Source organism: Labrus bergylta, chromosome 12 (assembly GCF_963930695.1).
Source record: "Labrus bergylta chromosome 12, fLabBer1.1, whole genome shotgun sequence".
NCBI classification, from domain to species: Eukaryota; Metazoa; Chordata; class Actinopteri; order Labriformes; family Labridae; genus Labrus; species Labrus bergylta.
In genome coordinates this window covers 23,198,296-23,225,381 of record NC_089206.1, presented here as the reverse complement: position 1 = coordinate 23,225,381, position 27,086 = coordinate 23,198,296, and the positions used below count along the sequence as shown (strand labels likewise).

The 27,086-nt window shown below is 40.9% G+C and overlaps 1 protein-coding gene across 3 annotated transcripts in view; it reads left to right on the top strand.

Annotated features, from left to right (window-relative positions):
* Window positions 1–27,086, top strand: part of LOC109985589 (vitamin D3 receptor A) — a 93,095-nt gene that overhangs the window by 55,192 nt on the left and 10,817 nt on the right. For all 3 annotated transcript variants that reach the window (XM_029277763.2, XM_065961668.1, XM_020635993.3), the window contains 7 exons: window positions 5,603–5,750; window positions 7,255–7,385; window positions 19,103–19,287; window positions 20,153–20,252; window positions 21,597–21,774; window positions 24,609–24,760; window positions 26,375–26,491. In XM_029277763.2, coding sequence (XP_029133596.1) covers window positions 5,605–5,750; window positions 7,255–7,385; window positions 19,103–19,287; window positions 20,153–20,252; window positions 21,597–21,774; window positions 24,609–24,760; window positions 26,375–26,491 — 1,009 coding nt within the window. In that variant the 5' untranslated portion in view covers window positions 5,603–5,604. The remainder of the gene's footprint in view (window positions 1–5,602; window positions 5,751–7,254; window positions 7,386–19,102; window positions 19,288–20,152; window positions 20,253–21,596; window positions 21,775–24,608; window positions 24,761–26,374; window positions 26,492–27,086) is intronic.

Sequence of the window (27,086 nt, the reverse complement as noted above, 5' to 3'; positions counted from 1 at the left end):
AGTCTTAAGGTTATTTGTTTGGATTTACAACCAAATGTAACAGTCCGTCCATCTTATTTCAACACTGACTGCCCAGTCAAAGAGACTCAATTCAAAGCAGATTTCTCAGATCAGATCAGAACGCCCTGTTCTTTCTGAAGCTCCGGATGGGATTGAGAAGCTTCCAAAGGACGTCATCAAAGGGACATGGATGTCTGACTCACTCAATCATCAAAGATGATGTGTATTCCTGTTGCACCATACAGGTATTAAGTCAAAGTCCATTCGAGACGTGTGTGGATGAAAAATGTCACTCAAAGGTAACAATTCACAAAAATGTAACTTCTTCCAAAAGTTACTCTAAGTGATTTGGATTATAAATTACTTTCAGCTTTTCTGATTGTTCTTGTAGTTGTGGAAATTTGGTGCGCTGTCCTGAAATACTTTCCATACATTTTTGGGTTGAGGATTCAGCGCCCATCTAAGTTACTGAGGGTGATTGTTTTTTTTGGATTTTCTTGGACCTGGACTTTTAGTTGTGGAACAGAGGAGAATTTGTTTTCAAGTAATACAATATACAGAACTGGACTGTAAAACACAGTGTAAAACACTGTACTGTACTGTACAGTGTTTTACACTGGACTGTAAAACACAATGGACTGTAAAACACAATATAACGTGCAATATATTTATCTGTATAGTATTTTTACTCATAGTTTTTCTTTTTATATCTATTTATATCTGCACCTTATTTTTATTTTTTATATGTAAATACATGCTGCTGTTTTTATCCTGCACTATAACGAGCCAAATGCAACAAAATTTCGTTCTTATCTGCACTGTAAAGTACAAGTTTGAATGACAATAAATAAAGTCTAAGTCTAAGTCTAAGTCTAAGAACATTGCAATCGCATGCAGGTTCATACAGATACAAAGTTGTTATTGTGTTGTCTGTAGAGAGAAATACTGTGACTGTAGCTCTGAAACACAGTTATTAGAAAGACTCTCCAGTGTTTTTACACACACACACACACACACACACACACACACACACACACACACACACACACACACACACACACACACACACACACACACACACACACACACACACACACACACTTTGAATAAGAGTGGATCCGTGGAGAATCCATTAAACACAGCTGAGTTCTGTTTTGTAGTGCAGCTCTCCTTCTCTCGTCTCTACCAACTCAGTTCAATTTGTTTTCTTGGCATGGTCGGTGGACATCATTAGCTGCTACTTCAGCATCCAAATAAACATGAAAATTGGTAAAATATTAAAAAGCAGCATCACAGCTTGGGTGAAGTAAAAATGAATCCGTTTAGTGATCGGAGCTTTGTTTTGGCCTCTGTCCCACACTGAGCCATTTATACATCTCTGTCAGATACTGAACCTGATCTGATAGCTTTATGGGCAATTAACAAATACATCACAAAAAGCAATATTTATACATATAAATTCTTTAACAGAACTTACATTCCAGTAAAGAATGCCTGTCAACAGTGCCTCTGTATGGTTGCAGCACATCTGGCAGAACATAACAGCTGAGACAACGTTGGTCTGAACTCTAATTGGGGGAAAATAATGTGAAATTGTCTTGAATTAATCTTTTTCATTTGCCTCATGAATATCATTGAAAAGTATCTGATTGGTTCAAAATGGAAGAACAATGATTTTTGTGAAAGCCTCCAAGAAAAGGTCTTGTTTGGCTCTATTGTCAGTCATTTCACATTTTTCTGAAATATTTATTAAATGAGTTCCAGATTATTCTGGACATAACCGAGACCAGAGTGCTCCGAGACCGAGACAAGACCAAGACTCACCAAGTTATTCGTTTAATTAGTAAGGTGAGGGCCGTTTCCTGCTAATCACAGTAATGACGTTGAAAAACAGCCCGTCAGTGGTGGTCTTTGACCAGTCTTAATTTAAAATCTGGAGTCCCCTTCGTCTGAGACCTAGACAAGACTGATTTTAAAATGTGACACCACTGGGGTTGACACATGGCCTGATGGTTACTTCAGGGCCACCATGTAAAATACATAATTTGCAAAAAAAAAAGAGATTGTAATAACCACAAATTATAGAAGAATCAAGTTTCCATTTGAGATCATAAATGAAAAGTCATAAACAGAAAATAACACTTCCATAATTAAGTGAAGTGTCACAGGTAAGACTTTGTTAAATGGTCCAAATGTTAGAGAAAGACATAAACATGAAATTATGTGAAATAAATAAATCATATGCGGGTGTCCACATTCTGCCATGTCTCATCTCTCGCTGGTCTTTGTGATTGTTGATTGATTTGATGTCAAGGTGGAGTCATACATGAATAAAAACAAATTAAAACAGGTAAGGTGTAGGTGTAGAGGGGAGACAAAGAGAGAGATGGAGTTAACAAAAGTTTGCCCACTTCTCCCCAACATCAAATCATGGCGTCTATAAATGAATAACAATTTGCTAATTATCATCAGAGTTACAAATGAGAAACAAGTGGGAGAAACACATGAGGCAGGAAACAGAGTGACAGAAGTGATTGGATAATAAATAATACTGTATAGAGTTGTTAATTACAGTCCTGGAGCGCGTGCACACTGCAGTTAATCAGCACTACTATGAAGCCGCAGCTCGTTTTGTTTGTTGTTTTTGCAAATGTGTTGAGATGCTTGACACCCTGCCTCTCTCCATCGTTTCATTATTCACCTGCTGCTGCGTCGGGAAATAAAAGCTGTTTTTTTTTTTTTTTTGGTGACACGATGATTAAATGGTGTAAACAGTCTGTTCTGTGACCTTAAATCCCCTTCATGTTTGTGAATGAGACAACCTCCGGGGGGGGGGGGGGCTGACATTTTAACCATACATGGATGGTCAACATGCATTAAAGTAACACCTCCAGCCCAGATGCATTGAAGTGTGTGAGTCTGTGCGTGTCCCGCTCTCCCCGTGTGGTGCTTTGTGGGTAATGGGATTGATGCTTCACAGGTTTCCAGCCTCATGCGTGAGCTCGTTCTGTATCTTCCATGGGAACCGATGGCGGAGCTTCAAAACCAGCCAATCAGTAATGAGAGCTAATGGAGTCTGACGATGTCTCCATCCTTCAGTTGTGCTCTCACCTGCCAGTTCTTTCATTATTTCTGCCTTTCGTCCATCCATCGCTCCTTCGCAGCCAATGCCTCCTGTCTCTTTGTCCTCTTTCGACTTCATCTGAGTCCTACTTCTCCACACGTCAGCTCCCCACAGGCTGGATTCTGAAGACACGTGACAACCCCCCCCCCCCCCCCCCCCCCCCCCTCCTGTGCCTAAGTTCATCGCATGTTTCCCCCCTCCTCTCTTTGTCCTCATTAGGTCGTCTTCGCCTCATATGACCTTTGGCTCACTCACACACATCGGATTTCTCTGGCGTTCTTTGTCTTCGATCTGTTTATTTAATCTTAATACAAAAAGAACGACTTAACTGATTAAATACTTTGAAACAAACTAAATCAACGCCCTACAGGGAAACACAGGACTCTTTTTTTAAATTAAATATTAACGGTATAAAAGATGATCATTCAGTGTTTGAACAGAGACCTGAGTAAGATGCACGTTCTTCATTCATACACGATGCATTTACAATATTTTCTGCCACAAAGAGTTCCTTTTACAGACTTAAGGTTGCATGGTGATAGATGAAGAATGAGTCTCTGGTATCTGATTGGTCGAGGGATCTTTGCAGGACTAAATTATAAAAAAAACAAATAAAAAGAAAACAGGAGTCCGATTTAGTTGACAATATAAGAATATGTGAATGTTTATATTGAAGATATAAAGCTGTTGTATTGCATATTATTAAATGAAATGTCAATTTAAAATAAAAATCATTTGAAACTTTTAAGACAGAAACTGGATAGATCCTTAACTGCTGTGTTTTTATCCGGTTGGAAAAAAAAATTCAAATTTTTGCTTTAATTAGTTTAATCGGCAAGTCCACACTCAGTTCCTGTTTCACAAAACTCCTCCATCATATCATCCAGCTGTTGTCATGGTCTTCACTGTTTCATTAAAAATTGTCACCAGTCAGTTGATTTTTATCCTTTTTCACATTAATTTCTCAAACCCTAATCACTGATTTTACTTAAAGGAATGTATTTTTCCCCGTCTGTACCCTCTATTCCATTTTCTCTACATGTTAAAAACTGGTTACCAGAAAAACAAACAACTTCGGGTTGCCAGTTTTGTCATGATGGTTGCCAGTAGAAACTTGGAAGCTGTTACTGTTGAGCCCTGCCAACACAATGTGCCTCTCTGTCCTTCAGATCATTTCAGTCTGTTTTCTCTATCAGCTTTGTGATGTTGAGTAAAGAAACGAACAAAAGAAAGAAAAGACAGCAGCTACAAAACGCAAGAGGTAGTTGTTGTTGTTGTTGTCGTCGCTGTTGTTGTTGTTTTAGCGATTTGAACTGGTCAACTTGAACTACTTAAAAATATTCATCTCTGGAGTTAAAAATCAAATGACATTGAAACTTGTTTTCATACCAAAGCAAGTAAAAAGAAGAAGTCCTTGGCGTCCTATATTGGTCATTTTCTTCGTCACAAGCTCACTCCTGCACACTGTCTGGATTTCAATAAAAACATGCAGTTTAGACAATTCTCTAATTCTCCTGAAGGCAACGCTTGATGAAAAACATGACTGAAGATCTGCAGATTTACAAAGTTTTGGTACTTTTTGATGCTAGCAAGTAGCGATCAACTACTTTGAATTTACTCTGTACTTATTTTTTCTTTCCAAGAGTTCCTGCAATTTTCCAGTACACCTGAAACATATTTATAAGAGCACATCAACAAAAGAGTTAGGATTGAATGTAAAACAAGCCAGAGTGTGTTTGTCAGTGTTGTTGTGTGATACAGACAAAAACTCAGATCAAACCTTTGATATCCAGTGATACTTCCATTTCTCATTTCCCTTCTGACTGTCATGAAGCGTCCTCCTCACCTCAGTCAGACTACTGACACAGGATCTGTCTCTGCAGACTCATATGGATTAGTTTGTTCACAGTTGACCTGTTGGTGTGTGTTACACTACTGCTGTTTATTTCATAGGGGATTGGCAGATTGTGTGTGTGTGTGGAAATGAGCAGCGTGGTATATTTCATCTTGACTGTATTAAATGTATCAGTCATTTCCCAGCCTTTGGCAAATGGCCCTCTATCTGTCATTAATTCTGTTCACAGTAAACACTGTAATTTCACATTCTGTGTATGCACGCTTGTGTGTGTGTGTGTGTGTGTGTGTGTGTGGGTGTGTGTGGGTGTACCTGTGTCCTCTGAGTCATTCAGCCAATAGCTGTGAGATGCAGAGTGTGGCTGTCAGTGCCTTTTGCTAAATATGTTAATGTCCCGACACCTGTTTGTATAAGAGGAGGAAAACACTCCCAACAACACACACGCTCAGGGGAAACAGATTTTTTTCACCGTTCAGGTCGGTGAAATAGATGGATGCTCTCAGACAGAACACGTTCCTCTTCCTCTCGTCCTTTTTTATGTGTTTTCACTCTGAACCATCGCAGCACTCCAGCAGTATGAAACTTACCATTTTTCTCTTTTCCATCTTTTTTCCCTTCTGCAGTGATGGAGCCCATGACGGTGACGACGTCGGTAGTCGGACCAGAGGAGTTCGACCGCAATGCCCCGCGGATCTGTGGTGTGTGCGGCGATAAGGCCACCGGCTTCCACTTCAACGCCATGACTTGCGAAGGCTGCAAGGGATTCTTTAGGTGGGTTTTTTTTGCACCCTGATGTATCGTACGTGTGTTAATGGTTTCTTTTTTTTGTGTTAAGTGGAGGGTGTTTTTCATTCTTTGGAGTTAGCCTGAGTAATGTGTGGTGTGAACAGCATCCTGTTAGAGGTGTTCACAGCATGCACCCACTTCTCTTTCTGCCATCTGTCGAACTTAAATTGATTTCTCACACTTTAAAGCACGTTGAAGGCTGTCATGCTGCAACATAAGTCCATTTTTCTTGAGTGTTTTTTCTTGTATTGTGGTGTAAAAGAGGCTTTACTCTAAGGCAGCCCAATAGACATTGAGATTGTTTGGATGTTAATCTTACTTTCTTTTCAATTTATTCAATTCCCAACTTTTATTTATTATTAAAATCTACCTTTGTTCCCTTGTCCATCAAAGCCCTCAACAGTACCTATGCTGTAATGTGTGTATAGTGTGCATGTATGAGGTGGCGTGAGTGTGTGTGTGAAGATGTGTAGATGTACCTGCACTGTTCCTTACTTTTCTTAACTATTACATATTTATGGTTTTAGTAATTCACTTTGTATGGAATTTAATGATAATTTAACTGACATGTTTTACCAAAGAATGAATGTATTTTGTTATTTTGCTGCTGCATCAGAGCTCTTTGAAGTCCAAGACAAATTTCCCACCGGGACAATAAAGTTAATCTTAATCTTAATCTTAAAATATGGATTTTTGTCAAAGCTGCAGTGATGTTTTGCTGCCAAAATGAATCATCATAAAGCTTCTCAGGAGTGCATGGAGCCTAAAAGCTCTAAGTGAACTACCTGGGTCTTTTTTGAGGACTTTTCATGAAGCAGTATATTATAACTGCATGGTTATGGGCTTTCAAATGTGTGTCTCTTGATTGCACTTTATAGATACTTACTGTGTGTATGAGAGCCTGCTCAAAGTTTAAACTGGGTTTATTATGAGGTCTGTTTTTGTGTCTGGCTGCACAGACAATATTCAGTCTTTAATCTTTTTCATTCTTTTCGCCCCATCCCTCTCACATCCTCTTTCTCATTCACACACTTTCTTTTGTTTGTCAATTATTCTGAAGGGGACTCACTGAATAATAAATGTAATATATTAAATTCTGAGCAGACCTAAGGGAGCAGCAAAAAACTTCCCTCCAGCCCTCCAAACAAACCATCATTATAATTCTTATTATGATTATCAGTGCCACTAGTCGAGGTCAAGTTTAAGAAGTAAAGATTTCATTTAAAGTTTGTAAAATTAAAACAGGGTTCTCTTTATTGTTCTAGTCACAGATTGTATCATTTGAATTTTTATTATTAATTTTGTAGTTTGTATTTGTGTAAATCTGGGCTGCAGTGTCATACGAGAAAGAGGAAGAATGTGAACTATATAAAATCTGAACTCGTTCTAAACATTTGTTTTGGTCTTTTAATTACTTGTCATGTCTTCAGTGTTGCAGCATGAGGAGTACATTCTCCCTCTCTTATGTCCTCTGCATTGAATCCCACAGGCGCAGCATGAAGCGCAAAGCCTCTTTCACCTGCCCGTTCAACGGGAGCTGCACCATCACAAAGGACAACCGGCGCCACTGCCAGGCCTGCCGCCTCAAACGCTGCGTTGACATCGGCATGATGAAAGAGTGTAAGTTTTCTACGCTCGCTGCTGACATGTTGGAGTCCATAAAAGTTCACCAGCAAATATGTCTGTTTCCAACAAGGGTTTGATGATTACCTGTGAGACCTAACAGGTTTCTGACGAGCACACAAAGAAATCATAGACTGACGAGTTGATTTGACTTATTTACAATGTAGATTCATTTGAGGAAAGTGTGAAATACTGGAGACGGATTGCAGCACTGACTTTGTCTCAGGATCGAAAGATGTGAAGGAAACTATTCAAACAGCTAATCACTCTTTGACATGTTTCCCTGGAGACCAATATTTAAAATCATGAAGGTGTACTCGACCTAACCTCGTAACAGGGTGGGAAAAACAAGATAACACATAATACTATCATGAGTTTGCCACATGCAGATGATAAGAGTGCTTGATGTTGATACTGAGGTTACATGAGGTCAGGGTGCACCACTTTGCCTCCTCTCCATATTCCTTTGATGTAATATTCATTTATGCATCTGAAGTGTTGTAGAGCAGCTGCTTCAGATGCTGCTTCAAGATATCTTCCACATGAAAACCACGGCCAGCGATGCACTTTTTATTACGTTAAGTATTTTACATTTTAGACTTGACCAGAGAGTGTCTGTTGTCATGTTTCCAAACATTTTACACAGACATTTGCTGAGAGTCGTTCTGCACAGAGTCCAGTGATCAAAGAGCATCATGTTGCATGCAGCAAAAATGTTGTCTGGATTTTCATTTTTTTTAAAACATCTTCTTTGAATTAGGAGCATAAAGTAAGAATGATCCAGTAATGAAATCAATGCAAAGTCTGGAACTGACCCATACACAAGTCAGAATAAAACCATGTTCCAATACATTTGAGGCAATATTTCTTTTCGGGATTTTATCAGAATTTTATTGTTTTTTGATGCTTTTTTTTATCCTACTATAGAAACATCTTTTTTTTCCTTCAATAGTCAATGATTAGATTTTCTGTATGCTCCTTACAGAAAAGCTCATTACATTCAAACTCCTGATGTACCGGCTGCCTGGAGAGATCAGTGTGAGGGCGGCCAGTGCAAGCAGTTTTTTGGTTTCCTGCTTGCTATGCATATAATCTAATACTTAAAAGATATCAAGGAAGAACAGCAGCCAATAGGATCAATGGAAGGGTGTAAATTGAGCTGAATAGCGACAAGGAGTCAGGCTGTAGTAGACATGCATAAAGCAGGCTGCACCATATGGCTAACACAGACTGGTGCTCAAATACTATCAGAAAATAATAAACCAAATTTGATTTTTTTTATGAGGATCAAGTTTTCCTTCATCAGTACAGCTTAGATGATGTCATATCAAATGAGTCCAAACTTGAAAAGATGTCGTTGTGCACGTCCCTCAGGCTGTTTGACACACTTCTGCTCCTCTCTGATGGTTATGCATAAAGTGACAGTGCGTAATACAAGAAGAACATGCAGTGAAGAGAGACGGAAACATCACCTCACTGTGTTCACACAAATGAACACCTTGTCACAACTGGTTATTCATGATCACAATTTACACGATAGTTACTGCACCATCACTCCTGCGTCCTGCGTCCGATTCATTTCAATGTAAAGGGTTAAAAACGGTTCCAAAGTCAGTGCACAGCTTAGATTTCAAACAACCTGTCCCTCCTTTAGAAAGCTGCATTGGTGGCCGTTCATCAGCTTAACCGTGAAAAGTGTAAGTTGACAAAAAGGAGAATAAGAGAGAGAGCACAAGGAAAGGAAGGAAGGAAGGAAGGAAGCCAGGGGGGGTTAATGTCATGTTCAACAATAGGGCTCTTTCTTTAAAGAGATGCACAATGGTCTGGCCCACATTTCATTCACAACCAGACATTGTGTGTATGTTTGTGTGTGTGAAACAGAGATGATGGAGGGGGCTGCGTTCAGACTGATGATAATCACTGTGTTAACCACAATTAGCCACATGACACTGGCGTGTCTGTGTTTCATTGAGAAAAGACGAGAGACAAGCGAGGCGGGAGGAGAGAGAGGGAGCGAGACGTATCAGAATATAATGGTGTCTTTGTTTCTCACAGCTTGCATACATGTTCACAGGATGGAGGCGGTCCACATGGGGACTCCCCCAAAAACACAGCAGTCCTGCAGGACATACTGTAGCGGTGCAGGCTTCTGCACACAAAGTGTTTGTACAGTAAAGCTTTTTCTCTGCCATACAGGAGGATGACTCATCCTCTGTCAAAACCAAAATACAAGGTTTGCATATTGTTTATGCCCAGACCAGGATATTCCTGCATCTATTTTTTTTCTACCTACAATTTTAACGTTTAAATCATCAAAACAAACATTAGAGTTTTATGAATTTCAGGAAAATATCAAGCTTTGTGTCAAAATAAAAATCCATTGACATTCTGCAATGATGTCTGATTTAAAGACTTCCCCATCCAGGTAGGAAAAAACATTTTTGCAAGTTTTTGCACAATTTTATTCATATATATTTTTACAGTAAAAGGTTACAATGGCCTTCTTCAAAATGTCATGAGAGTCAGGTAGAGTCAGGTAAAAGTTACATATAAAGAATCAGCAAAGGAAGGGTTTGGGAGGTATTTGCTATGCCCCGAGCAAAATTACCAAGAGCAAATACTGAGGTGTGTTTTTATCAAAGAGTTCTCGCTGATTGACTTCACTATTTACAGTGTGAGGTCCCCCATAGGATAAATCATGTGGTTAAGGAAAATATAAGGGTGATGAGCATCATTTAATTTCCCTAATCATGAAATAACAACCGTGTGTGTGTGTGTGTGTGTGTGTGTGTGTGTGTGTGTGTGTGTGTGTGTGTGTGTGTGTGTGTGTGTGTGTGTGTGTGTGTGTGTGTGTGTGTGTGTGTGTGTGTGTGTGTGTGTGTGTGTGTGTACACATACTTAACTCCCTGTACTCAACCTGACGTTCTGCAATAATAACCTGTGTCTCAAATTATTTGTTTAATAAAAGCCACCTGTTATTGCGACAAGCGGCATCCTCTCAGGGGTGACTCTGAAAAGAATGCTGGATAATACGGTTGTAATCAGCGCCTCATATTCAAAGTGTAATTCAGGTTATAACCTCAGATTAAACCCCATCACAGTCAGCTGAAGGCAGCAGGTATTGCGGAGTGATGTGCATTGATAAAATCGAATTATTCACTACCCATTCTCTTGTTATCATGAATAAATCCTGGCAACAGTCACGAGGCATCTTCAAAGGAACCACACATACGACTGTGCATCTGCGTGTGCACATTTAAAGGATCATTTCTGGTATTTAAGTCAGCATCCTTTTTGTGTAGTGAAACCGGCAGTTTTCTTTTGTTAAAGAAAGAAAGAGGAACCTTGTTAAGCTCCTGCTTCAGAGTAGGTACTCCAAACACAAGAGGGACTTTCAGGGACTTTTAAGTGCACAGGGATTAGTCCACAAGTCAGTTTATGTTGTTGACAAGAGCAAATTCAGTACCACCAACTCCCATTATTAAATTCCCGCTATAAATGTTTGCAAATAAGAGTTAATAGCAGTCGGTAAAAAGCTCTTATCGATCATTACAAATAGAAGAAAAAAACTCTGGCAAATGGACCAGCGAGGCTTTCAAACTCAGTTAACTTGATAAACCCGATCACACACACAACAAACACACATCTCCCACCACGGCGGCCTCCATATTTTCAGTTGTGTTGAAGTAAGTGATGTTACTCTAGCAACTGTCGGCTGGCTTACATCACTTTAAGCTGCTATTAGGTCAAATCACAGGCATGCATTAACACATGCACATGTAGACTTTATAAAGACGACTCTTCTGTATGAGTCCTATTGATCTGCATGTTGCTGTGTGTGTTAGTTTGTATGTCTTTGGTCTTGTGACCTGACGCTCATATGACAGACTCCTGACCAGATAGAGAACACAGGAAGGTTTTGTAGGGGTCGACCATACATTGATTTTCTCTGGCTTATGAGATTGATAGCCGGTATTTGGAAGCAAAATGCTTTTACAGAAAATGTGAAAATCTTTCTGTCAAAACTTAGAATTTTGATTATTACAAATTTCCAACACAAGACTTGGTTTAGATGCCAATGCCGAGACTCTCCTCCTGCTCCAGGCTGCTCTCGTCTCTGTGCATGTCTTCAGTGGTGATTGGCTGTTTGCCGTGTGGTGTCTAGCCAATCAGATGGTGTTGTGGTAGGGACACTAGGTGAGACAGAGTGGCGGGTGAAAACAGACCCAGAGAGGAGGACACATCTGCAGCAGAGCCAAAGTAGTGCACCTTCAAACGCCGAATATAGACCGTCGATCATTGGCCAGACTGATTATTAGTCGAGCCCTAATGTGCTGTGCATAACTCTGGACGGAGTCACCTTGACGCCACCCATTTGTCTGTGGTTCATTTTAAATCCTGAAGTTTTTAATTTTAGTTGTTGCCACCTTATTCCGAGCCTGAATGACCATATTTGTTGGCGTTCATTTTTAATCTCTATCCTGGTTGAGAGGCTGTTCAGTTTCAGACTTTTCTATAACAAGTTATCAAAACCGTAAACACCGTAAAACATTTGCATTGTCTATTTAATCTATTTTCCTGCTAGCGTTACCAAAATAAAGAAATTGAACATCCTGGGTACTTTGAGGCAGATTTTTTAAAGATTAAAATCACAGTATCGTTTGGAAAACGTTGAGGTGATTCATGGAATGATAATAAATCTTTTCAACTTCCTTTATGCTCAAGCTTCTGGAGCTTCCAAAATCCCAAATTGATGATAAAATCCTTAACTGTAAGGACTTCATTTTTCTTTTTTTTTGAAAGCGTCCTTAACATTACAACTACAACAACATTAGCTTTAACAGTAACATTCTGTTTTCCTCAGGTTGTGTTTGTCTGCCTTTATTATTCTCTCTTATGCTGGCAGCTTTGTCTAAGCTTCACCACTATTCAGATCACAACTGTGTGTATTACCGTGTGTGTGTGTGTGTGTCCTCTGTGAGTTGTGCCAGCACGGTTCGTAGTAAACACCCCTACGCTGTCCTTGTTTGACAGAGGTTAGAGAGATGCCAGGAAAAGACCTCCCCGCTGGTGTGTGTGTGTGTGTGTTATTTTATTTGCATACTTGTGTGTTTATGTTTGGGTGTGTATTCGTAACAGGATTAGAATCACGGGAGAGTTTCTGAAATGTTTTAGCCTTTAGATGAATGAATACCAGCCCCGGGTTCTTTTCAGGAGCAAAGCTTCTCCTGCCGTGCTGCCCTCCATTTGCCTCCCCTAATTCATATTCTTCATCCTCTCTCTGCAGGCTTTTGTATTCTCTCTCTGTGACAACCTTTAGACCTACATTACCATAAGAGCCAGATGCTTCATTTGACTGGAAAAAAAAAAGTTTCACATTTTGAGTTGCATATGCATCAGAAAGTAAAGGCTGGTTCTTCAGAATATTTAGAATATCATTCACAGCGAAAAAGCGCGGGCATTTTTAACCTTGGCCTTATTAGATCATGCGTTGTTGTGCTAATGGCAACATGTTGAGATAGGTCCAGTAGATTGTCTTTGTCACAGACGGGCTCAGAATCTACTTTAAAATGTGACTAACCACATTAATGAGAAGGATCCCTACAGGGATACATGTATTTATTCATTTATTTAAATATATTTTACTGTGTGAAAATGTGTGAACGATATTAGAGCTAGAAAATATGAAGCATGCAAAACATAGTGTAGTGCGGAGGATATCAAAGACGGATGTTCATTAATCCAACATATACAAAAATATAGAAAACAAATGTGCATGTGTATGCAGCTTTCAATTAGGGGTGTCTCAAGATTCGATTCCATTTCGATTCTTGGGATCACAATTCGATTCAGAATCTATTTTCGATTCAAAACGATTCTGGATCTATGATTCAAAGTCTATATTTGAATGAGGGGTTGATATTTGGTAAGAGTTTCAGCCTGATGTTATGATGGTAGGGTTGATGGAGGGGCTGAGGAGCTTGAAGTGGTCATGTCTTTTTGGCCATGCCCAATAACAGCATTAGGTTCTCATTTAGAGGGAACCGGTAGGACATGTGGGAGGGAGCCACCAAACCCAGTGGATGGAGCTCCCACCTCCCACAAAGTACACAGACTCATTGTTTAGACATAGGAGGGGTAGATTTATATTTATTAAAGGGTTAGGTGTTAGTTTTTTACATCGATGAACACCATGCTCCATTGAAAATAAAATCTTATTTTACATTATGGGACTCAGGAATTGCTTGTCTATGATGAGATAGTTTCTTTGTGATACTGTGTGACTGTGGCATCTTAAATGGTGTCTTTGTCTTAACACAAAACATAGAAAATAATTGATCGAGGTAGCAGTAGACCAGAAACTTCCCTATTCTGCAAAGTGAAGTTCTCCATTTGTTATTAGAGTCTGGTGACTTGCAGAATGTGATGTGACAGCTCTTTTCTTGTTTCTGAAAAAGAATCCGTCTCTGTAAATAAAAAGGTTTTACTCTTTAGGGGTTTTGTAGCTGTGTTGACTGACACTTATTATAACATTACAGGCCTACAATTGGCTAAAACAAGCACTTAGGTGGATATTTTGGTCTGGCACATTTGCAACAAAGGGTTTTATTGCAGCAGGCATTACAGCCGGGTCTGCGGCCAATCTGACAAAGCAACGCTGTTTATTCTGTTAAGTATCAGAACATTTTGGGAAATATACGAAATCCTTTTTTTTTCTTCAATTTGTTAGAAACCAGAAATTTACAGTTAAATTGAAGCTCTCTGAATCTAACTTGGAAATCGTTTCAGTCATTGAAATCTTTCAATGCAGCAACACGACCAGGAAATAAAAACAAAACAAAATGAAGGAAAGATTCTGAAATGTTGCCTCATAAAAAAACTCAGATGCACGATTGGTCAGAATTCAGCTCATGTAAATGAAAAACCCAACAATCCATCGCCACCTATTGTGTTAATGCACCCCGCCTTCCTACCACCGTGCACGCTTCCCTTGTGATCTATTGATAAGCCGCTTTGCGTCACACTCAGCATGTGTGGGTGCCCTGACGCCTGACTGACCTGAATTCACCTCTTAAACATCACAGTGCGAGGGCGACGGGGTAAAAAAAATATTGGCCCCGCACCAAATCCGGCGTGACATATATCACACCAAATCTGAGCGTGAGCAGAATCCATTGTGTTGGAACTGGTCACTCTGCTGGTTAATGAGTAAACCTGCTGTGAAACTCCAGCCTCCACGACAGGGACACTCTGCCTTTCCCCTCTTTCTCAGTGTCTCTTTGGCATCACTGATTTTGGCCAATCCCTTATTTTTGTTTGACCCCCCCAACCCCCTCCACCCCCCACCCCCCATACCCCCTCTCCAACTGTTTGTCTTTCTCTCTTGGCACCTCTCTGCCATTCAGGGCACCACATCCACACACCGAATCAGACACTTTCCAAACAGCAAGCTTCTTCTTGGTAAACTGCTGCGCGTCTGCCAAGCGCTGCGGGGTGGTCAAGATGTTCCCTTTTGATGGTCTGTTGTTTTTTGTGGACTGCTGCCTTAATGATGCCACAAAAGGGCTCAAACTTGGCTGGAGGCTGACTGGTTCAATCATGTTCCCGGGCCTCAGAATAGCCGCTCTGACGCACCGTGCCAAACTTTGACCAAACTGTGCCTATTCATGATCGGAGCTTGGTGCTGCATTCTTGGATGTCCTCACCACAAGGAGTGGGGTTTTTTTTGGGCAAGTCTGCTCCTGGCTCAGGAGGGCAGGTTGGACACTGGAGCGCATCCAGAGCCTAATTAATGACGCTGGGTTTAAAGAGAAAAAAAAACGATGAAAGCCAAGTAAATCCTTTTGGTTAGCGTAGCAGTCGGTACTCTTTCAGTTGCCTTTTTAAGCCTGTGTAACCAAAATGTTGGTTGTTGTCTTCTGCTTCACCACATTATGCGGTTATGTAACTCTGCTTCTGTGGTTGCAATCCAGAGTGCAATCAGTGAAAATCCACTTCAAATGTGGTTGTTTACAGCTTGAAGGAAAAACAAACCAGCAGTTAGTATGAAGAGCCTGATCCGAGCACTATTTAATTTAGACTTAACCAATCTAATTTCATGGGTTTCTTGGATTAGCAGTTACTGTAAAGTAGGTATTTATTTTGTGTATTTATTCCGTTGATACAAATATGTACCTGGGTTTTAAAGGCTTAGAGTTGTAGCTTGCCTTGTGACAACAGACTTTATTAACATTGGAGGAATGTCGGTACCACCATTAGATAAAGAAGTTTAACAGTTTAACCCTTTCACTCTGAATCAGAGGAGGCTTCTTCTTATCTACTAAAGTAAAATGTACATCATTCAGCTTTTAGCTCCACCTCACTGCTTACCAGTGAATTTAAGAGCTGTTTTTAAAATGTCCCATCCTTTACCCTGAAAGAACTGACATTTAGATCCCGCAATCAAGTCCTTAATATCGTGTGTTTGTGGCCAAAGCTGACGAAGCCTTCTCTGTTAAAGCTCCAAGACTCTGGTATCAATCCGTCTGAAGACCTGATGATAGCTAGCTGAGTAGCATAGATCTCTTTGAAAGCTGATTTTTATTAAAAGGAATCTTTTGAATATTAAAGACAGCAGGTTGTACCTGTAGTTTATTAAACCTTAGTTCATATTTCTTAACTGCACTAACAGGATGTGTCCCTCTGATGCTTGTTTATATTTGTTTCTACACATTTTACTTTGTAGGGTAAAAATTATTATTACTATTATGGCCAAAGAAAATAATGTGCTTTAAGGAGCTTATATTCTGCATCAATGTTTCCCCTCTTAAAGGCTTTCATCCATGCCCACAGAAATAAACAAAGAGCATCGTTCTATGGAGCTAAATGTAATGTTGGTCAAATATGCGGCGGAGTGAGGCCGTTCCTCTTTGGCTTAAAACACGGTCAGACTTGTCGTATCGGTGCGTGTTGTGACCTCGTGGCTCTTGGCCCGTCTCTCGTTGGCAGTCGTGGTTCGTCTGGCAGTCGCGCTGTCTGTCCGTCGGTCTGCACAGTTGAGTGCTTCATGGGTAATCGGTCACTGTGGCAGAGAGTCAAATGGATAATATGGGCCGAGGCATGCAGGGGTCAGTGCATTACTGCAGCACAGTGAACCCGAGAGCCAGGATTTTTTTCTTTATGCGATTGAACTGTAATTATCTAATGTGGGCTCAATGTTTGCTCCATGTGAGCAATTTTTAGATTGAAAAATGTGTGCAGTTGCCTTGCAAACCTGCAATCAAGATATGACATTTTATCAGCTAATATTGTCCCCATTTGTAGCTGTAGTGTCTGTAGTGTCATCAGCTCTGTGTTCTCTGCACAGCTTCCTGCATGCTCAGGCAGCATGTCACTCTTTACTGTCTCTTATGTTCTCATTGTCGTCTACAGCATGAAACCCTGATGACATAACCCTCCTCCTCCTGCGTCTTACTTCAAAAGAAACATCATGTTCTGAAACGTACAGGAGATGAACCCATTCCTGAATTGAGCGCAGTTCAATAGATGGTAGTTATGTTGGTGTGTTCAGTGTATGCCGATGAGTTGTTCAGGCAGGGACTGACGGGCAGATGTTGTTCATGCATGGTTTGAATTTCATGACATGCATAATCGTATAACTCAATCATAACACTGACAGTGATACTTTTTTTTCCAAAGTGGTTTAACAGGAAAATGTTCCATGAAAAGGATCACTTTAGAGCATTTTATCACAGATGTCAAATCCACACACTAATCATTTGAGCTGCTTGTTTTTGCATTTGATAAACTCTGAAGAACCAGCAGATTTCCTGTTTTACACCATCAGCAGCCACTCTGCAGCACACGTGCAGATGTTTGGCTGTTTCTCACGGGGCTCTAAATGAAACTAGTTGTACTACAGTTTATTTCCTGTACAAACCAAACTCAATCAGAAGGTGTGATGACAGCCTGATTGTTTCAGATGAGGGTAGCCTCTTATATTTTTAGGCATAGCAACCTCCTTCATTCAGTCTGCGCTCTGATCTTACCTTTGAATGTGACAAAGCCAATTGACAGAGAAATTACGAGCTCTGTGTTTCCCTCATATCCAGCCGTTAATCGCAGCTCTCCACAGATGACTGTTCAGTACTCGCTGCATAATATTTCCTCTTCTCACTGCACTGCTGGTTATTCACACTGCATTTAACAGCTGTGGTGCCAGACAGTGTTCTCAGCTCTGCCCTGTTCTGTTCACACATTAGTGTTAATGCATAAAGTCACAGGAGAGGCTTAAAGAACGTCATTATGTTTATCAAATGAAAACATTTTAATCGCAATAGCAATTTTATTTATGAAGCACATTTCACTACAGCTAGACTCAGGATGAAAAACACAAGAATATATTAATTAAAAATGCTTTCCACAGTTGTGAATAAGATCAAGCTTCCTGAATTGAATTGATACATGAATCAAATCATACACACCTCATACTGTAGCAATCGTCATACTACAGTACAACAAGCAATACTGCACATACAGTATTTTTTATTTATTTATTTAGCACACATATAAGAATACATCAAATAGGATTAACAAAAAATATATAAAAGGTGTGTCAGGAGAGGTCAAGAAGCCAACAGGCTTATCACAAGGGACCTCACCTCTTAATAGACAAATAAAACAACTAAGCAAATAGAATTACACAATTTCAGAATAAAATTAAATATACACACACATATATAGTAAGCCCCCGTTTCCACCAAGCGGTTTAGTTCGGTCGGTACGGTACCCATTTATTGGCGTTTCCACCGTCAAAAGTTTGGAATGGTACCAAAATAAGTGATCCGTACCGTCCTACTTTTTTGGTACCCTTTAGGCAAAGGCAGCATGGAATTTGAGAGTCTTTTTTGGAATTTAAAAATACTACAAAAACAGTATAGGTTCTTTATGTAACAGTAAAATGTGTTTTGAATTGAGAGCTTAAAGTAAATCTGTTGCGATCTGCCATAAATAATAAGTGTTGAGAGTATGAGAAAGTAATGTAATGCTCTGGGACACGTGAAAGTGGCACGCAAACCCAGGAATTCCCAAGAGGGCCTCTCAGCTTGTCAAACCTAAAAGAGTCACTATAAACAGTATGTATAATCCATTCTGCACCACCGTGCCGCTCTGCCTGCTGTCTCTGCTCCTACTGCATGAATAAGGAAAAGGCACTTAAACATCCAACACCCGCCGCATCAGCTGTATGAAGAAGAGAGCTGACATGACAGGCCTCTGCATGCTGAACTAAGAAGATGTATGGTCCATGTAGCCCGGGATGGAGCCCACATTACTGCTCCTTCACCTAGTTTTAAGGCTAACTTTGTTTAGGTATTGAAAAGTAGCAACATTCCCCCCGACGTCTGTCTCTTAGCGCCATATTCCGACCTGAAACTTTATCCCAGTTTGGCCAAATTTCATGACGTCCCTCCTAATTTTTAAATGCCATAACCTCTTAAAAAGTGATGATAGAGTATAAAAAGGATTGTAAAGAAAAACCAGTGTAACTCCATAACAGTGTATAACAACCAGGTGCTGAATCCCCAATAAGATCTTATGTCCACCTAGCGTTCTTCCGAGCTGTGTGCTCGGGAGCGTTTGCACACAGCGTCTGCTCGCTGTAAGAGAAAGCATCCTTAAAGATTTTCACCTCAGACTATTTGAATAATTTCTCCAACGTGTGTTATCTATTGCAGTCATCCTGACGGACGAGGAAGTTCAGAGGAAGAAGGACATGATCGTAAAGAGGAAAGAGGAGGAGGCGGCCCGGGAGGCGATGAGGCCTCGTCTGAACGACGAGCAGACCCGGATCATCTCCTCCCTGGTGGAAGCTCATCACAAGACCTACGATGCCTCCTATTCGGACTTCTCCCGCTTCAGGGTCAGTCCAGTGCAAAGTTTCTTTTGTTACATTAAACCACACTGCACATTGTTGACATCATCAGTTTGTTCATCTTTAATTGAATTTGGGTGGATGCGCTCCTCATGATGTCATGCAGCAGCAGGGAGGGTCTCCTGAAGCTTGCCATCAGCACATCAGTTACTACATTTTCCAGTGCAAAGAAAATTTTGAAAAACTGAAACAAAACAGATTTTTTTTAATCAAAACAAGTTGTGTACTTCATGTAGTTCAGAAATAACAGCCTGCTGCCATGGAAACGTATTTATTTGGAGCTGTAGAGGTAAAGAATTTTTTTTTATATACATACTTGGGTGGTTGGTGATTCGGTGCGCCTTGGCTGTAATCTGGTCAGCCCCTCATATTTGGTCCGCCCCGGGACTTTAACCGGCAACCCTCCAGTTCCCAAACCCAAGTCCCTACAGACTACAGCTACGGCTGCCACCAAAAATAGTAAACCATCATTTACTTCTGGTATGATGTTTCCTATTATAATGTAAATTAATCATTGTTTTACAAAGCAGGATTTAATAGGCTGCTTCAGACCTCTAAAAGTGAGTTTGTATGCTCTACTAATCAATACGGGGGTAGTAAGTAAGTACATTATACAACCCAACTTGATACAAAAAAACCATCTGATTTATGGCTCTAAGCGTCTTTGCACCTTGTCAAATGTGGAACGTGGTGGAGTCATCCAGGTAACCTGTTGATCCCGCAGTGTGAAAGCGGCTCCTGGTGTGTGCTGATTATCTGTTCTTGTACAGGATTAGAGTCCTAAGCTCCAAGGCTGCGGTGTACCAAGCTGTGATTGTGTTAATATTTGTGTTCCTTCTCGGTGCATCCACAGCCTCCGGTGCGTGAAGGCCCAGTAACGCGCAGCGCCAGCAGAGCCGCCTCCCTTCAGTCTCTGTCTGACGCCTCCTCTGACTCATTCAACCACTCACCCGGTGAGGCTCACCGACTCACTCCCTCTCCTCTGTCCTTGTTTGCTTTCATCACTCAGGGTTAACTTTAACAAAGACACAGGCATGACGACGACATCCATTGATTTATTAATACAAGTCTAGTTTAGATTGGATTCTGAGCAGCGTAATACTGAGAACACTCAAGGTTATACAATAATTACTCTGATAATGAACAGGATGCAGGAACACATGATTACTCACACACAATCTTACATAGAGGTACTGATCGTGTTCCATATTGTGGAAGTTTCTGTGCTTTGTATGTCGTCCTTGGTGTGTCCGTATTCCCGCTGTTTGTTATAGTTGCATGCGGAGTGAGATATTCTACTGACGTATGTAAGTTTGAACAGAGATGCCAAAAGGAGGAGAGATTAGTTCAAGGTGTTTTATTTCTCATGTTATGTTATCAAATGTAAATGTAACATCATATTCACTTGCTTAGAACAATCTGAAAAGTAGAGGTGGGGGGAAAAATCTATACAGCATAGTATGACGATATTTTGAGTATGATATCGTCTCATGGCCGTCAAGTATTGATTTTTTAAATGATATTAAACGTACAGTTTGTAAAATCCGCCGTCGGGGGTAGCTCTCTATCGAAACAATTACAAAAGATGACGTCGAGACTAGGGGGGAATCATGGGAGTTCTCTCTGCTACAACCCCCCCCCCCCCCCCCCCACGTTTTTTTATCACAGCAGCACATACAGCAACAGTACGGCAGCTTCCAGCAGCAGCTCACGCTTCCTCATGTAGACGTCTTTGACGGAACTTCCGGTGTTTCCACGGCAACGATGAACCATTTGTGTCTGTCATGCCAGGCTGCCGCGACAAGACTCGTCCCGTTACAACTATAAAATTACAGATTTTTTTGGCTTTGATAACTGTTGGAAATATTCGAGGTAATGTCAGTACTCAACATAAAAATATAACATTACATAACCCAGAGATATCCAGCTTTCTGTCGGAGGAGAATTAAAGAAACAAGGAAATATTAATTTTATAAGGAGCTGATATCAGAGAAATCTGACTTTTTAAAATACGTTTTTTAAACTGATTTATAGCCAAAGAAAAGTTGGCAGTACATTTAATAGTTCACATAAATACTGCAGCTCTTCTTTGAAGTAACTGGGAATTGTTGTTTATATTGTAATCCCTGCTGTCACTGAGAACTCACCTGCTGCTGTTACCTGGTTTCCCCCCACTCCGTCTCTTTGCTATTTCTGTGTGTAAACACATTCTTTTAATCCCTTCCTCCCGCTGCCTCTCCCCTCTCCCTGCATAACCCCTCCGTTCTCACCCTGTCTTTAATCCCCTCCTCAAACAGAGTCTGTGGACACCAAGATGAACTTCAGCAACCTGTTAATGATGTACCAGGACGGGGCGAGCAGTCCAGACTCCAGCGAGGAGGACACCAAGCTCTCCATGCTGCCCCACCTGGCGGACCTGGTCTCGTACAGCATCCAGAAGGTCATCGGCTTTGCAAAGATGATCCCCGGCTTCAGGTACAAACTACATGCACTGTGATGGTTCATTGGAGTGGAGATGGATTTTAAAACATAGAAGCATTGCTGTCTGTTAGTGTCTTTTTTATCCTAGCATCCTTAAAGGTAACAAATTTTTGTTCAGTGAGGTTTCTTAAGAGATCTGTTAGTTCACACATTTCTCCTTAAGCATCTGAATATATGTATGTACAATACAGCTGTGACACACTGCATGGAATCAACCAACAGTGAGAACATACAAAGCCATTGGCAAGTAAACAATTATTGTTGTGCATCACAACAAACAAAAGCATGCATTACGTATGGCCGTCTGGCAGATGTGCCCTCCCTATTCCTGTATAAAATGATCTCTGTGTGTGCATACATTTATATACTTACCTCGGAGCTCAGCGTGTGTTCATGAAGCTACAGCCTGTTCCAGTGTGTTCCTGGAAGAGCTTGTTTGTTTGGGAGGGATAATAGCATCTCATCTCACCCAACAATGTCCCGCGAGTGTGTGGGAAGCGAAGCAGTGCGCTGTGCGTGTGGGTGGGTGTGGATGTACGTGCCGTCTGTCTAATGCAACTGAATTTAGCCGTCAACAAATGATTACCAGAAGTCAGTGAAACAGCAGATTGCTGCGAGGGTCATAAAGTTTAATTTTCAACATGGCTCAGGTATGATTTATGGTATCGGATAGGATAGGATAGGATAGGATAGGATAACTAGGTAATAGGATACTTTATTGATCCCCAGAGGGGAAATTCGGGCGTTGCAGCAGCACAGACAAGTAAGCTCAAAATACAAAATACACATTAAACAGAATAGATTAGAGAAGATAGATCAGAGGGTTATCTTACGTATATCAGAGCCCTTCAGAGGCAATAAGAAACCTTCCTGCAGGTAGTTTTAGAAGTCGTATTGTTGCGGGAAAGGAGCCACAGGTTGGATTCGGACCTGGGCTGCCTGCTTGCAACGTACGAGAGAAAGAGGAGAGCTGAGTAGAATTCTAAATACAGTACTGACAAGTTGCCCTTGAGCAAGGCACTGAACCCCCAAACAGCCTTGGTGTGCTCCCTGTGTAGCAGCCCCACTCTGATGTCTCTCCACTTTTGCATGTCCACAGGTCCTGTTTTGTGCATGTGAGTTATTGAGGGACATCCTTCTCATGCACATAGTCCTGAAATACAGACTGTAAACCAGAATTTCGCTCAGGGATTAATGAAGTATGTAAAATAAATTTTAAAAAGTGGACTGCACAAATGTCACCTTGGTTTCACAATGTCGTTTTTTATGTCCGTCTGTGTGCCAGCTTGCGTGCGTGCGTTTCTAATCAGCCCATCCCTGTCTGTTCAAACAATGAAATTCTTAATTTGTGATGTCATAAGTTATTTATTTTGCCAAGATTTGTCAAACCCTGAGTACGATTCTTTTGGCCTCTACTTATCCACAAACCAACAATTACAAACCCTCATAGTTTAAATGAACGTGAGAATGTATGAATTCTTCCCTGAAGTGACTGTAGCTCAGCTTCATACTAGAAAAAGAAACTCTGTTCCTACAGTAACCATAGAATGCAGTTGTTGTGCATGCTTGTCATACACACATACATACACACACACAATAACAAGTGTGGGTGGGTAAGGACAACTCCGACTGGAAAAAAAAAACATATCAGTTAAGTGGATCTTGTTTGGATGGAAAACATGATGTGTGGGTGTTTGTGTTTTGTACGTGTTGAGAGTGAGAATGCTGTGATAACATATCGGTTGTTTTTCTCCCGTGCCCAATTTAAAGTGAATCTTCATCCCAATTAAATTGAACCACTTCAGTTCTGATCTGTTTTTAATGCCAGTGTTTCTTATGCATAGCAGCTGTCACTGTCCAAGCACTAACCCTTTATCTTGCTTTGGTCAAATCTTCATCCATCTGAGCCACTTTAGAAGTTTTCAGTGCCATTAAACATTCAGACCACCTCAGCTGTTTTTTGCCTATTTAAAAAGCATTTCCTGTCAAAGGTCATATACACTCAGCGGCGACTTTATTAGGTATTAGGTCCTCGGTTGTAACGAGGGGTTATTTGAGTGCTGTTGACTTTTTTTTAGTTCCAGCCAGTCTGGCCATTCTCCTCTGACCCCTGACCTCTGGCATCAACTAGGTCGCTCACTGGATTTTTTTTCTGTTTCTGACCATTCTCTGTAAACGCTTGAGATGGTTGTGTGTGAAAATCCTAGTAGATTTGCAGTTGCAAATACTCAGACCAGCCCGCCTGGCACCAACAACTATGCCACGTTCACTTAAATCTTAAGTCACTTAAATCAAGTTTTAGTTTTCCCTATTCTGATGCTCGGTTTGAAATTCAAAAGATCGTCTTTCTTGACCCTGTCTACATGCCTAAATGCATTGAGTTTCTGCCATGTGATTGGCTGATTAGATATTTGCAAAAAAAAGTAGGTGAACAGCTGTACCTAATAAAGTGGCCGGTGAGTGTATAATCCTCCTTTGCAACAACTTTAATTAAGTCTCAGAGGTCCTCAAAACAAATCTGTAAATCTTCTTGCCATTAATCCACCCCACCTATAAACCCCTCTATTTTAGCCCTGCTCAGAACAGGCTGTTTCTGTCTCTGTAGCTTTAAATGTAAATGAGCTGTGTCTGACCACGCTCCCTCTCTGGAAGGTGGCTGTGCCTTGGGCATTTTTGCACCATGCCAAATTCTTAATGGTAAGAAGGCAGACTCAGAGGGCAGAACAAACGCCTAGCTGTGGGAGTGTCACCCACCTGGGGGAGGGGTTACTGCCCTTTGTGATGTCACAATGGGAACATTTACCATGTTTTTTTATTTTTATTTTCAGAGATCTGACGGCAGAAGACCAGATCGCTCTGTTGAAGTCGAGTGCCATCGAGATCATCATGCTGCGTTCAAACCAGTCGTTCAACCTGGAGGACATGTCCTGGAGCTGCGGAGGACCCGACTTCAAGTATTGCGTCACTGACGTCACAAAGGGTCGGTTTAGTTTCTTAATCTTATAGAAACACAGTGAAGCTAAGAAACTATTGAATCATAACATAAACATATAAATGGTGTATTTGAACCCTGTCATGTGGCTCTACGCGGTCTGTCAGAGAACTTTCTTTTTGATGACACACTCTCCCCTTACTCCTTATATACCCTTTAGTCTTGAAGTGTCCATTAAGGACACTTCATCCAACACGTGTGATTGACAGAAACCTGCCTGAAAACACTCTCACTGATGACACAGCTGTGATTTTATTTCTTTACCATCTTATATAACAGACTCTGACATGGATCACCCACACACACTACTTTTCTATGCACACTTTCACATTACTATGAGGTTTGGACTTGAAGTATTTTCATTGATGCAATGAAAGAGCCACAAGCACACACTCAGGTCTCAGTCCTTCTCACATGTAGGTCAGGAAATGATGCTCTCTGTCCACCATGTATAAATACACACAGATTAATGAGTCGTCTATGGAGCCTGCTGCTGCCTTAAAGCAACAATATGTAACTTTTTAATCTTAAAATAGTACTTTTAAAGTTGATCTAGTGGTACAACAACTTTCAACAGGGGGAACGGCGTCCATCCCATGTCTGCAAATCGGCCCGGTCGTGTGCTTATTGCACTTTGTATGTGTTTGGGCTGCGGTTCTCTTTGGAGAAGTGCATACAGCTAACTAGCTAACTAGCTAACTAGCTAGTACTGTTTGATACAATGGCTGAGCCTATAGAGGACGGTGATTGACGAAGCTAAGATAAGCAAAAGAGAGAGCGAGCAAGAAGCAGAGTGTTCCTCCCTGAAGATATCGTCGTAACAGGTTGTGTTGAACTTTAGGCTGAATCGTTATCGGTGTCATCGCTGTCTCGTATTTAGCCACTTTACTGGGTGTAGAAAGTCATCTAACCCAAGTTATGAGACAACCCGAGTTGTCTCTACAATAGGCTGTAGACACTAGCAGAGTCATATTTGCTGTACTTTATTAGTCAACATGGGACATGGGTTTTTCTGACAACACCATCCCTCTGCTTGTCTAGCACAAAACGACTTAGCTGTATTAAAATGTGCTGCAGTTGTGATTTCACCCTGGCTAATGGTTTTCCATTCCTGCAACAACAAAAAAAAAATGGGGTGCTGCTCTGCTGCAGTCTATTATATTGATTGGGAACGCTGGTTGGCTTAAAGACATCCAATCAAATAAGTTTGTGTATATTGCTGCAGTCTGACGACTGAAGAGTTATCTCTTTTTGAATGGTGGGGGATCTGAACAAGTTATATAAGTCTGTTTTTTTTTTGTTTTTTTCAAGGATCACCCACACACTGCTTTTTCTATGCACACTTTCACATTACTATGAGGTTTTCACTTCAGGTATTTTCATTAAAGCAGTAAAGCTGCCACAAGCACACACTCACTTCTTAATACTCGCACAGAAAGTGATGCTCTCTGTGTGCAATGCATAAATACAGAGTGACAATTTTTCTGTGCCGCACGCTGCTGCAGAAAGGTTCATTAATTACTTTAAAAAAAAGCACAACATGTGTGACCCTGGCTTCGAGCAGGATTGACTCCGACAGTGTGTTTGTGTTGTCCTCTGCAGCCGGTCACACTCTGGAGCTATTGGAGCCGCTGGTGAAGTTCCAGGTCGGTCTGAAGAAACTCAACCTGCACGAGGAGGAGCATGTGCTGCTCATGGCCATCTGCCTGCTCTCCCCAGGTACTGCTTGTGTTTGTGTGTTCACAGTGTAGGTACACTCCCAGCTGAGCCACGTTTTTTACGAGTCAGATTGTTAGCAGATTGAGTGACTAGCAACACAATGTCAGAAGAGTATAAACAGTGCGGTGAAGGGGTTTTGGGTTGCTAGATGACCTGGATTCACCCAAACGTTGTTGTATGATGCAACCGGTAATGCATGGAAAAAGCTTCTCCTGCTCCTGCAAAGCAAAACATGCTGTTGAACAAATGAGTAGGAAGGAGCAAAGACAGTAAGTGAGATCCAGTGACATGTTAAAAAAAATAATAAAAAAAACAGTGAATGACAAATGATGCCATCATGCAGCTTAGCCACCTCAGGAAAAAGATGAATCAAACTCTTCCACTATCTGAACATTTCAAAGATTGTTTGGTTCCACTGTATCAGTGAGCCAAAGAACTTAATAATAAGTTCTAATAAGACTAATTAATATGACATCAGAGTGTTTGTTTAAAGCCTCCTGCATCAAACCTGAAGTTCATTACTTCACCTCTTTCAAAGTCCAGAAATCTTTTTGAGTAGCTCAAGCAAATTAAGCTTTTAACGTGATCATGTCAA